The sequence below is a fragment of the Temnothorax longispinosus genome, chromosome 5 (genome assembly GCF_030848805.1).
Source record: "Temnothorax longispinosus isolate EJ_2023e chromosome 5, Tlon_JGU_v1, whole genome shotgun sequence".
Taxonomy (NCBI): Eukaryota; Metazoa; Arthropoda; class Insecta; order Hymenoptera; family Formicidae; genus Temnothorax; species Temnothorax longispinosus.
This window is the reverse complement of record NC_092362.1, coordinates 7,073,512-7,087,061: the sequence shown is the minus strand read 5'-3', so window position 1 is coordinate 7,087,061 and position 13,550 is coordinate 7,073,512. Positions and strand designations below refer to the sequence as shown.

General features: G+C 33.5%; 1 protein-coding gene across 1 annotated transcript; it reads left to right on the top strand.

Moving 5' to 3' along the window:
- Nucleotides 1–3,204: 3,204 nt before the first annotated feature.
- LOC139813390 (F-box/LRR-repeat protein 4-like) lies at nt 3,205–9,192 on the top strand. The gene is made up of 8 exons (XM_071778892.1): nt 3,205–3,590; nt 5,443–5,676; nt 5,794–5,893; nt 5,985–6,435; nt 6,879–7,017; nt 7,107–7,458; nt 7,571–7,913; nt 8,059–9,192. Exons 2-8 carry the CDS (start codon nt 5,452–5,454, stop codon nt 8,390–8,392), a joined length of 1,944 nt encoding a protein of 647 aa, XP_071634993.1. The 5' UTR covers nt 3,205–3,590; nt 5,443–5,451; the 3' UTR covers nt 8,393–9,192.
- Nucleotides 9,193–13,550: the final 4,358 nt, after the last annotated feature.

The window sequence follows — 13,550 nt, the reverse complement described above, 5'->3', positions numbered from 1 at the left end:
CCGATGATCGACTGACAACTGCGCGACGAACGAATCATGAAAGTTCCGGGGTTTTGCGATAAACAAAGAATATGCCAGACACTTATTCGGGCATTTGGCGGAAGTGAAACAGCGAACGGAAATAATATATTTATCATTTATTATCATTAACTGGCTGCGCGGAATTGTTAAATTGTGACTGGATTTTTCAATGCTCTGCTAGTGAGATAGAGGCTTCCGTTTAGTCCAGTTTTAATTACGAGTTTGAAATCAACACGCGTCTCCAAACATCAATTGTCAAACAGGTTTTGCTGAAGAAGCTGCGAGAACGGCTGAAGCTCATTGTCACGCATGTATAAACATACAGAGAAAGGAATTGATAAAAATGTCGCGGCGTCTATGATGAGTGTTATTTTTAAAGTTATTGCATTCTTGAACAATAATAACATTTAAATTTGCGTAATAATAATTAAATATTAATCATTGAGGAAATATTATATTTTGTAGTGTTCTTTTTATTTTTATTTAATTTATTTTATATTTATAAAAAGAATAAAAAGAATACTACAAACTATATATATGTATTATTAATAACCAAGATTTATTCACCACCTATAAGATTCATCGTGACGTTATGACCGTAAATATTCGCCGACAATGCCATGCGAGTTGAAAAGGTAGTCTTTCTTCGCGGCGCTTATCTAAAGTCAAATGTAAGACGACACGGAGACGCCTAAGAGCGGCCATTGTTTTGATGCAATCGCTATAAGTGAAACTTCACATATCGACACAAAACATGGACGTTGAACTAATATCCCCATAAAATTCTTCAGGGAGTTTTTAAAAAAATTTTTCTTCAATAAAAAGGTGTTAATTGCTAATAAAAAGTTATTGGCTAAGAATGGATTTTTATACGTTACATCTACAAATTACAATTATTATGTTTATTTATATACATTTTTATTTATATAATTTTTCGCGATAAAACTTTTGAGACATTAAAAGATCTTGAACATTTTGCTATAAATATTCTCAAAATTCTAGTCGGTGATAAAATCTAAAAAAATTTACATGCTGACATTATTTATAAAAGAGCATTATGTTTTAAATTTCATGCAATTCCCTTAATATTGTAAGAAAATGGAAGTCACATTTTTCACATCTTATTTGAATGTACTTTAAGTACGATATTCTTTACATATAAAACACATATTTATTCAATTCCTAATAATATTTTTAATAATCAATTTTGTTGTTAATTGATATACAGCCTTGAGTCTCCCATTATAGTACATTATAAATAATCTTCAACTTTATTATAAGTGCTCTCAAAAATCAGTGAACCTATACCAGTGAAAAAAGCTAAAGAAATTTATATTACTTATACAGGAGCGCTACTTTTTTTAAATTTTATGCAATTGTTAACATTTCTGATTCTAAAAATTTTATCACGGACGATAAAACGTACAATGCTCGCCAACATATATACTTAGTGGTTCTGCCGCCCTCGCCTAAACCTCTTATTTTTATTTTTTTTTGTTTATACGAGAGAACGGAATAAAACCACGTAAATTTCAATTCAGCGTATCATCGTTACATCTCACGATAACTGACGCTCTCAAATTTTCACTTTGATAATTATTTCGGGCTCCGACCGGTTTAGGTATGCATCCGCGGTGATTCTTTTCTGGAGATGCGCCTGGAAAGACGCGAATTTTTTCTCAGAGACATGAAAGACAATATTAGGGTTCGTTCCTCCGAGTATTTGAATCTCACGGCGTTATCGCCGTAATAATTATCGTCGACGACCGAGTATACTTTCGTGCGAGTAACTTTCGTGTCACCAACTAGTTACGATATTCTAGAAAGCGAAACCCTGCTGCGAAAACAATTCATCAGGATACTGGGTACGCGTGAATTATTTCATGTCACGTAAAACGCATATCAAGTATTCTATTTGATGTAGTCAAATTAATTGCGGTGGCACGTGGCACATTGAGCCCGAGTCGCTCGCGCCGCTACCTCTTCGCTCGAGCGTCGCCGTATGAATGGTGATGAATGGCGCGCAAGATAGGGGTAGGGCGCGCGACGTACACGGCCTTCGCGTCCGCGCCGCGGCGCCGCGGCTCGCGGAATAAACGAAGCAATTAAACGCTCGAGCTGCCGAACTGTTACTTACTACAGCTACGGTCAATGTGACGCTACAAATGCTTTGGAGCGTTCTTCTTCTCCTTCTTTCTTCATTGAAAGAAAAGAGGTTCATGGATTTCTGTCGCGTATGTTACTTTAACGATATTTTTTGAAAATCATTGAGTGTGGCTTTTTGGACCTCTTTTCTTCTCGTCGATCGCATTTTAATACCAATATTCTGAAACTTTTTATCGCTTGGCGCTCGATGAAAAAGTCGAAGCTCCGAAATCCGCGACGGACGACACTGATCAATTCTCGAGAAATACGTTTATTTCAACATTGTTATGTGTGTTCTTTAATATTAGGCATGCTCTCTCGAACGAAATTGGACTATAAAAGATTTTAGAATGCTTTTGCATAATGATAGCCAACGAGAAATAAGTAGCGGCGAATTTACCGTCGTTCGGCGCACGGCGGAAAGGTTATCAAGCTCCGAAATACGACGAACGGCACTGGACAAATTAATCTCGAGAAATATGTTTATTTTAACATTGCTATGTATCCTTTAATGAGATCAATCATGCTCTCTTGAACAAGTCAATAAAGAGTTATAGAATGCTGTTGCATATATTATTATATAATGTTAACCAACGAAAAAGAAGTAGCGGCGAAAATATCATCGCTCGGTGCTCGGTGAAAAAGTCGAAGCTCCGAAATGCGACGAACGACAATAATCGAATCTCGAGTAATACGTTTATTTTAACATTTGCTATATGTTAGTTTAATGCAAGAATTATGCTATCTCAAACAAGATTTTCGTCGACTTTGCCGCATTTCGAAGCTTCTATATCTTCCCGCCGAGCGTCGTCCAATACTTTCTCGTTGGCTATAACCATTATTTATTTTCACTTTTTACCTTTCCGCCCTAGGGATCTAGTTATAGTTAGGGATCGTTACTCTGAGGGCCAATTTCACCAACTACGGTTAGCTTAACTGACGGTTAAAGTTAGCAGGATTGACCAATAGAAAGCAGGGTGGATTCATTTCTATTGGTCAATCCTGCTAACTTTAACCGTCGGTTAAGCTAAAGCCCCTTGCACAATGCCAGGCAACAGGCAATAGGAACAGGAAATAACCAAAAAATCGTTAATTACAACCTAAAAAATTCAAATGCTATGATTGGTTGGCAATAGGCAATAGGCACAGAATTTCCAACGTGACGGAAACTTTGTGTCTATTGCCTGTGTCACTGTTTATTCTGCATTTATACATGATTTCTGATTTCTATTCCCTGTTCCTATTGCCTGTTGCCTGGCATTGTGCAAGGGGCTTAACCGTGGTTGGTGAAATTGCCCCTGAAAGAAACTCATACTGCTCGCAGTCTAGTATCTGTGGTGCTCACCGACTGCGTGTTCCCACATGTTTTCTCTTTCTTGATTTTTTATTTTATACGGATAAATTAAATCTACCTCGCATAAACAGTGAGTATAAAAATCGATTATTTTCCGATTAATCTTTAATTTAGCTTTCGTCAAATTTCCGTTTTAATTTCCTTTATTCGCTGTATTTACTGTATTCATATATGTTCGACTTAATCGCTATTATGCATATCGATATGTAAGATAGAAAATATATTATAAATAACATATTACATTCTTGACAATATTAGTCACTTAGAAAACGTAAGTGCAGCGAACATGAGCAATTTTTGCAATTTTTTTTGTTTCTTTATTCTTTTAACGAATCCCCAAGCCGAGGGCTGAGTCTCAACAGATCGCAGCGTGGTAACTGCTCTACCGAGTACAACACCCCGCCAGGTACCTTCGCACCATCCGTGGTAAAAAAAGAACACGAAGCACGTGCTCACGATATATCAGATTTAGAAAAAAAATGTTTCCATATTTTATTTTAAAAACTTTAAGAAACTTGTTTTTTCTTTAAAATATTTAATTATTTAATAATGATATACATATGTTTTTACAAATTAATTCATATTTTCAAACACTAGCACATTATTATCTAACCTCAATTTCTTTTTTCACGAGACAGACTGCTTGTGCTATACTTATTGCTAGAGCACGTGGCATACTAACACAGACAGTGCGCATATGCACTTAAGTGGCTCAGTCTCTTCCACAGACTTCTATATACCACTAGATTGCTCATTTCGCAGCCATTTTTGTTCTAAGAATGGAGAATGTCATTGAATATTTTTTATACTCACATATACAAATACATTATACAAAAACACATACAAATCACGCGTAACAAATATATAAATTAAACTTCTCGCACATTTTATCTTTTCTTTTTTTCTCTACATCGTAAAAAGAAAAAAAGAAAGGTGAGCCGTACAAGAAGTTCAGCTAAAAAGAACAGATCTATTGTCTATTTTCAGAATAGAATCAATGCTTGAAAACTTGTTTTCTATTGCACAATGTTTTATGCAGGAATAAGCAAATTTTGAACAAGTTGATTGATTTATCTCTAAATACTCCATTATCATATATAATAATTATAAGAAATAATATGAGAATTATACGACCGTTATATGATATACAATCAAATAGATTAAGGGGGGAACCTGAATTAGAACGCTAAAAAAAAGCATAATTTTTGCAATTTTTTTTCTCTGCTCCAATAAAACGAATCTTTTCGAAACTTTTGGGGTGTTTTATCACACATTTTGACGTTAACAAAAAATTTTTTTAATACAAAAATATTGATTTTTAGTATTAAATGTTCAGCAATATCTACAACCACGTTTTTCGAATTCTCGTACAAGATAGAGAAAAATCTATTTGACTAATCAACTTGATCCAAGATTTTTTAGTTACATAATTGCATTCTCTTCTATGTGAACCTAAAAAAATTTTTTAAATTGAAAACTAATTGTGAAACTTTGAAAAAAAAGTTACGATTTTCGCCAAAAATTTTTAACTTATTTGTTTTAAAAAAAGTTGTTAAATTTAATTTTTTTATAAATCTCTTAGGTTACATTAATACTTAGGTATTAATTACAGTTATTTCATAAAATTAATTTTGATTGCACTAGACGCGCTAATTACCGTTCGGCTAAATAGAGTTTGTATGCTGTATTTTAATAAACGGACAAAAGTGTGCTACTTTTAAATGTCAATACTGATAATGCAAAAGCAAGCAAAACAATTTTATACTATATAATGTTTAAAGATTATATATATTATATAATTATAATAGATATAATTAATTATATAATTATAATAAATGTAAAGCATTATAATGCAGCATTTTAGCGTTTTTATACCAAAAAGGGCAAGGATTATAACCTTCATATCTTTTATCTGCTTTCAGAGAAAGAATATGACATTCCATTATCCATTTGAGAGTGAGAGTTTGAGTCAATATCCCTATATCGGCAGGGTCTCAACAGGAGAGGAAAATTCTGTTGATTTTATCTATCAATTTGTGAAGCATTATAAATCTCATTGTATCAATAATCGCACCACACTTGATACTTTAGGTTACATACGTGGGGCACCTACCAAATTTCCAAAATATGGAGATTTTTCAGAAACATTCATTATGGTATGCGTATATATTTCGCGGGATTATTGTCCTGTAGAAATAATCACAATTTAACATTATGCTACACAAGATTTTGTAGTATTTGACACATTTTGACATTTCAATATTTTAATACAGAGAACTTATGATTTTGATATCTCATTATCTACATGGCCTGTACCATTTGATTTTAATAGACGATCGTATGAAAAAGATATCAAACACATCAATCATCTGGGTATGTAATATTTTAATTAATAAATAAAATATTATTAAAGAAGAAATGTTTCTATTGGAAAGAAATCATAATTATACTTTCTGCTTTATAGAAATCGAGTTTCATGAAGCTGTATATCCAATTAGAGTCTCTATATACGAAGTATATAATCCTGGAAACATAATTAAAATTTGGGCTCAAGATTCTTCAAATGATCGGTGGATTTTATTGTGGGATGGATTGCCTCAGATTGTGCCTCCGATATCAAGACTATTTTCCCCACCTTTACAGCTGTGTAACTTTAAAACCAATATACTCAAACTAGAATTTAAGCACAGTATATTTGACTACACAAAGCTAGACGCTGTGATGCTTATTGGAACGTCAGAATTGATCCTTCCCAGAAATCCTGAAGAGAGTTTAACTGATCTATTAAAAAGACTTAACTGCATGTATTCTCACCATGAGGATGTCCATAATCTAACAGCAAATTACAAAAAAGCACATTTGGATATTGACCATCTTCAAAAGAATTTTCCTGAACACTGTATTATTTGTAAAAGGTATTACATTTGTCAACATTAAGTAGGTAGCAAAACGTGAGTGTGCATGCAAATCATTGCTGAAAACAGTATTGTTGCCACAAACATTGCGTAAACATGAATGAAATCGTAGCTCTATAGAATTCATATTTATGGTGCTTTGCAGCAAAAAATGTGTTAGTTTCCATCAATAATATTTAAACTATATATAGCCAATGGAGCTTTCGGGCGTAAACTGTTGATACCAAAATGTAACAAATAATGAATAGACCATTGCTTGAAACAAATTCAATACTGTTGCTGAGCATTTACAGATGCAGCTTTACATGTTGTTTGTACAAACATTCGTCACGAATTTACGCACATATTTCGTAAATACAACTGACGTTTTGCTATCTGGGAATATTCAATCTTTCTTTATTCTGTTAATAATAAAAATAAATTTGTTCCGACATTATTTGCAGCGATGTAGAAAACAGTTTTCATAAGAATAATTTCGGGAATGAAAAGACATCTGCACTTCTTAGAAACGTAATCCCTGATTATATGAATCGTATAGATGAATCCAAAGAGCTATCACCTGACAGTTTTTCCGCGCTTTCTGTAAAGTATTCTAAGAAGTCTATTTCTCATAATAATATTTATTTCAATGTTATCTCACGTACTAAAGTTTTGTGTTTTATCTTTTGTAGGATGAAGTAATTCTAGAAATATTAAAGCATTTAGACTTGAAGACGTTATGCCTCATGAACCAAGTAAATAAGCGTTTCAATGATTTAACACGGGACCCTCTACTATATACACGTTTGAGCATGCGAAATATCTGTTGTCCTACTTACTTTTATAATGTACTTTGCTACTTTACACCTAGATGTAAATATTTGCAACAATTAGATCTTACATTATGCAACTTTTCTTCTTCGCATTTCGTGCAATTTCTTGAGAATTGCGGCAGGCATTTAACGCACTTACGATTCAAAGGCATTGAATCTCACGACAATGATGTCCTACTCAAAATTTCAGAGATATGCAAAAATTTGAAAGGTATATATATATATACATATATATATATATATATATATATATATATAAATTATACAAATATCAAAATTATTGTTAAGTTGCATATATAACTATAATACATATTTTTTTTTAGAGTTGGAATTGGTCGAATTGGCGGTTATAGTTGGTAATAAACGACTTTCATGTCTCGAAAATCTAGACAGCCTGGAAAAGTTGGCACTTTATTCACCAGGAATAGAAACTCAATGTCTTTGCAAAATACTGCAAAAAAATAAACGGATGCGTGAATTAACTTTAAGATGTCATCTTTACAGTAAGGAGAGGTTCCCAGTCGACACCGTTGCAATAGAGTTAGGAAATTCGTGTCGGGACTTGCAAAAAATAAGTTTATATGATGATACAGATGGAATTACATCGAAGGGTATTAATGCCCTTGCAGACTGTAAGAATTTACGAATAGTGGATCTTGGTCAACCGTATGTGCTACATTTTCTTTCGAAATATATATATATTACGTATTCTTTATTAAAATTTGTTTCTCTTGCAAGATTCTTGAAAAAGTTACTTTGATTTTATTTTTGTGATTGAAGTTCTGTAATAATTATATGGTTCTTGTTACAGAATAGATTACCCGAGAGTACACCTTGATGATAGCTTAAGCAGATTGCTTTCCTCCTGTCAACTGCTGGAAGAAATATATTTGAATAGTATTGTCCTCACTGATCGCAATTTGAAATTACTAGCGGAGTGCAAAAACTTGAAACGTTTACATCTGGAAGACGTGGAATTTGTAACACCTGATAATGTTTCCATTATTCTCGAGCAATGTCCTAAATTGCAACAGTTGATCCTCCAGGGCCACGATATTAGCCCCTACTTGATTAGCCAGTGGAAGAAAAGTCATCCACATGTATTGTGTGCATGTGAATGGAGGGATTGTATATGTTACAGTTAAAACCCGAAATACGTCAAAACCCGAATTTACTGGTAAATTCTAGTTTTAACTAACCCAGCTTGGCAATTCGCGTTCTAACTGAAATAATTTAGTCAAAACTAGAATTGACCGAGTGCTTTATTATATTCGTATTAGTATTTAATATTTTTTAATATTTTTTTATTTTTTTATTTTTTTAATATTTTTTATTTTTTATTTTTGTTTTTTTTTCTTTTTATCTTATAGTGTTTTTCTATTGTCTCACACTCCTTGATTTTCCCTATTACCTGGCGTACCTGGGTATCCAGGGCCCTTAAGCTACGAGCCTATATATGTATAAAGGTAATATTTGTGGTATAAAAAACTATCAATTATAGCATATTTTGACAATTGGCAAACCAAGGAGTTTGAGACAATAGAAAAACACTATAAGATAAAAAATAAAAAAAATATAAAAAAATAAAAAATATTAAAAAAAATATTAAAAAAATAAAAACAAAAACAAAAAAGAAGATCAGACACGCACTACCTCCACTGGTTGATCTTGCGTAACGCTAAGAGTGGGTATACTATGTATAATATGTGTACGTTTTATACCACCAATATTACCTTTATAGGCTCGTAGCTTAAAAACTAGCATATTTTGAAGGTTGTGCGGATTTGAACTTTTCATCGGCATCACACAAACTACAGTTTTCCGTAGTTTTCGTCGATTTTAACGGTGGCCACTTTTTTCATATAATTAGTGCGTGGTCCTTTAGGTTTGATCAAGATCTGTAATACTGAATAAATACAAGTTTCAATACAATGAGGTTATAAAATGTCCAAATAATTTTAACATTCATCGTTTATTCTATCAAGAGACACGGTAGTGTCTCGCGCCAAGTACACGCGAAGCGAGACCGCACCGTGACTCTTTTACGTTTATCATGACGTTGCCGCGCTGCTGTTGTACATATATTCACGCACGGCTCACAACTCTAGTAAAAGATGTGACTTTCGTCTCAATATTTTAATTACGTAAAGGTAGTATAATATTAAAGATGTCATAAATAATAAATCTAATTATATGCTGATTTTTACAGACAAAAATCACACTTATTTATCACTAATAAAAATAGTTGCCTATTTGACTTGCAAGTACTGCATGAACCCCACCTTACAGAAATCTCGAAAAATACGTTTATTTTATCATTGTTATGTATCTTTTAATGCGAAGCATGCTCTCACGAACAAGATTAAACGATAAAAAGTTTTAGAATGTTGTTGCATAATGCTAGCCAACGAGAGAAAAGAGCTTGTAATTCGCTCAACGAGAAAGTCGGAGCGCCGAAAATGCGACAAACGACACTAAAAAAATCTCGAGAAATACGTTCATTTTATCATTGCTATGTGTCCTTTAATGTGAGGCATGCTCTCTCGAACATGATTGAACGATAAAGGGTTATAAAATGTCTTTACATAATGCTAGCCAACGAATAAAAGGGAAACTATACGAATGCCGTTAGTCGCGCTTGGCGAGAAGGTAGACGGTCCGAAAGTGACAAACAACATTAAAGAAATCTCGAGAAATACATTCATCTTATCATTGTTATGTATCCTTTAATGCGAAGTATGTTGTCTCGAACAACATTAAACGATAAAAAGTTTCAAAATATATTAGTTGCACATAATGCTAGGTAACGAGTAGTGGCGAGTGCCGGCACTTGGGAAGATATAGAAGCTCCGAAATGTGACGAACAACACTGAACTAATGTCAAGAAATACGTTAATTTTATTATTATCTGTCCTTTAATGTGAGGTATGCTTTCTCGAACAAGATTAAATGATAAAAGATTTTAGAATTTTATTTTATAATGCTAGCCAACGAGAGAAAGGAGCTACGAATGCCGTCGCCCGATATATTAAACGAGTCTCAGAAAATATACGTTGACACAACGCTATATAATTGTTTCACGAACTTGTTAGGTAAGCGTCGTCTACAATACACGAAGTAAACGTGGAGTAAAGAGTAAGAGGAGTAGGCGTAAGAGTAAAGGAGTTAGCATTATAGCCTGCTTAAATAATTAGAGATTTTTTTAGCAAAGTAATGTAAGTAATATCTGGCTGTTTCGCAAAAAACACATATTACGGGTCCTTTCAATTCGCTATGATGTCACGTTTTGCGTGAGAAATGAGTTGATTATAGAGAGTTTATAATTGCCGCATACGCGTCAATTATTTGTAATTTAAATGAATTATTAAATAAATATAATAATAATAAAAGAAATTTCATATTTTAATATTAGTAGGTTAAAATTAAACAATAAAAGGATTTGTTCGCATTGTAGACATGCACAAAAGGTGTCTGTGAAGTTGGCATATCATTTTCCAGCAGATCAAAAATAAAAGGCAGTACTTGTCGCATGCAGTCGAGTTCTATAGTTCCTGATACTTTTTAGTAATAGTTCTGGTGATTTTATCCAAAAAAACAGTTGATCGAAAAAATGATCTGCTAACTTCCCGTAGCAGATCATTTTCTAGCAAATCAAAAATAAAAAAGAGTTCTTGTTGCATGCAGTCGAGTTCTATAGTTCCTGATACTTTTTAATAATAGTTCTGTTGATTTTGCCAAAAATGTCCATTGAAAAAATTATCTGCTAATTTTCCGAAATCTCGGAGTTCCGGTTTATTTAAAATATTTTTCGAATAGTTCTGAGCATACTGAAGCATTTTCTAAAGAGTTCCCGACATTAGCAATGTTGTACGATTGTTTAAAAAATTAATACCGCCCAAAAACCGAGTACTTAGAGAGAATAGTGTGATATGTTGTACGAAATGTCGCAGTTCCGGTTTATCTAAAATATTTCTCGAATAGTTATGAACATACTAAAGCATTTTCTAAAGAGTTCCCGACTCTGGCAATGTCGTATGATTGTTTAAAAAATTAATACCGCTCGAAAACCGAGTATTTAGAGAGCATAAGGTGATATGTTGTACGAAATGTCGCAGTTCCAGTTTATCTAAAATATTTCTCGAATAGTTATGAACATACTAAAGCATTTTCTAAAGAGTTCCCAACCCTGGCAATGTCGTATGATTGTTTAAAAAATTAATACCGCTCGAAAACCGAGTATTTAGAGAGCGTAGGGTGATATGCTGTACGAAATGTCGCACTTCCGGTTTATCTAAAATATTTTTCGAATAGTTATGAACATACTAAAGCATTTTCTAAAGAGTTCCCAACCCTGGCAATGTCGTATGATTGTTTAAAAAATTAATACCGCTCGAAAACCGAGTATTTAGAGAGCATAGGGTGATATGCTGTACGAAATGTCGCACTTCCGGTTTATCTAAAATATTTTTCGAATAGTTATGAACATACTAAAGCATTTTCTAAAGTTTCCGACCCTGGCAATCTCGTATGATTGTTTAAAAAATTGTTTAAAAAATCACATATTCACACACATCTCGCGCGCGGCAACAGCAAGACAAGCTAAGCATGCCTTAATATGGGTCAACATACCTCATCCCTACAAACGTGTGATTTCAATCATTTTATTACAATAAATTTCTGTTGTTACTCAAAATAATATGTCGTATAGTAATAGATTATTTTAATACGCTCGTAAAATTTACTTGCCTTTTAAACCAGAATTTTCTCTTTTTCTTATTGTAATACTTGTTTGATTTAACCCTCGGTTGTTACACGGGGTCACACAAAGTGGATTATTCTTTTTAAATTAAAGTACCATACTTAAGAGAACAATGCAAAATTTTGAGCAAAAAACATTGAAGAATGAAAGTAATGATTTTTTTTTTTTTTTTTTCGGAACTTACATTATTTTTTTAAATTTTCTTAACATAATGCCACTCAGAAAATTAATTTTTTATAATAAGAATACATTCTACAATTTAAAATTTGAACACAGTCTTAAACTTACAGTAATGTATTAACATATCACAATTATATGGGTGAGGTGTTAATAAAAATAACAAATTTTCGAAAATTACTAGAAGCTTTACTCTTCTGAAATACATAAAAAAGTACTAGAACTATAACACAGGCCTCGAAGAGCCCAGAACTCGCGCGACGAACCAGCATATCACATAGTATCGGTAATAAACGTCTGCTACGGAAAACTAGCAGATCAGTTTTATTATGCTCAGAACTATTCGAAAAATATTTTAGATAAACCGGAACTGCGACATTTCGTACAGCATATCACCCTATTCTCTCTAAATACTCGGTTTTCGAGCGGTATTAATTTTTTAAACAATCATACGACATTGCCAGGGTCGGGAACTCTTTAGAAAATGCTTTAGTATGTTCAGAACTATTCGAGAAATATTTTAGATAAACCGGAACTGCGACATTTCGTACAGCATATCACCCTATGCTCTCTAAATACTCGGTTTTTTGGCGGTATTAATTTTTTAAACAATCGTACAACATTGCTAATGTCGGGAACTCTTTAGAAAATGCTTCAGTATGCTCAGAACTATTCGAAAAATATTTTAAATAAACCGGAACTCCGAGATTTCGGAAAATTAGCAGATAATTTTTTCAATGGACTTTTTTTGGCAAAATCAACAGAACTATTATTAAAAAGTATCAGGAACTTAGAACTCGACTGCATGCGACAAGAACTCTTTTTTATTTTTGATTTGCTAGAAAATGATCTGCTACGGGAAGTTAGCAGATCATTTTTTCGATCAACTGTTTTTTGGATAAAATCACCAGAACTGTTACTAAAAAGTCTCAGGAACTATAGAACTCGACTGCATGCGACAAAAACTGCCTTTTATTTTTGATCTGCTGGAAAATGATATGCCAACTTCACAGACACCACAAAAGATCATAAAAATGGTTGAAAATACACATTCTATTAAAAGATTAGGCGAAAATGGCGATTCTCGGTGTCGAAAACTCCGTTTAAATCGGCAAAAGTATCAGCATAGCATGTTAGGCAAGGAAGTTGACGGAGGTATTCCGCTCAGTCACGCTGCTATTGGTCAGAGCGCGGGAGCCTCTGACCCCTCTAGCGCTCTGATTGACCGTGGGAGGGGCATCTGCGCCGCGAGTCGTTCCAATGGCGACGGGTTATATAAGTGAGAGTAGGCGTGCCGCTGTTCGAATACCTACTGCAACCTCCTTGCTCATCATGCTTCCCGCGTAACAGGAGCGATTTCTGAGAAA

Bases quoted from the DNA above. Each gene is read 5' to 3' on its own strand.
- LOC139813390 (XM_071778892.1), top strand. From the start codon at position 5,452: ATGACATTCCATTATCCATTTGAGAGTGAGAGTTTGAGTCAATATCCC. The intron at 5,677-5,793 runs GTATGCGTATAT...ATTTTAATACAG, and splicing joins TTTCAGAAACATTCATTATG to AGAACTTATGATTTTGATAT. The intron at 7,914-8,058 runs GTATGTGCTACA...TTCTTGTTACAG, and splicing joins ATAGTGGATCTTGGTCAACC to AATAGATTACCCGAGAGTAC.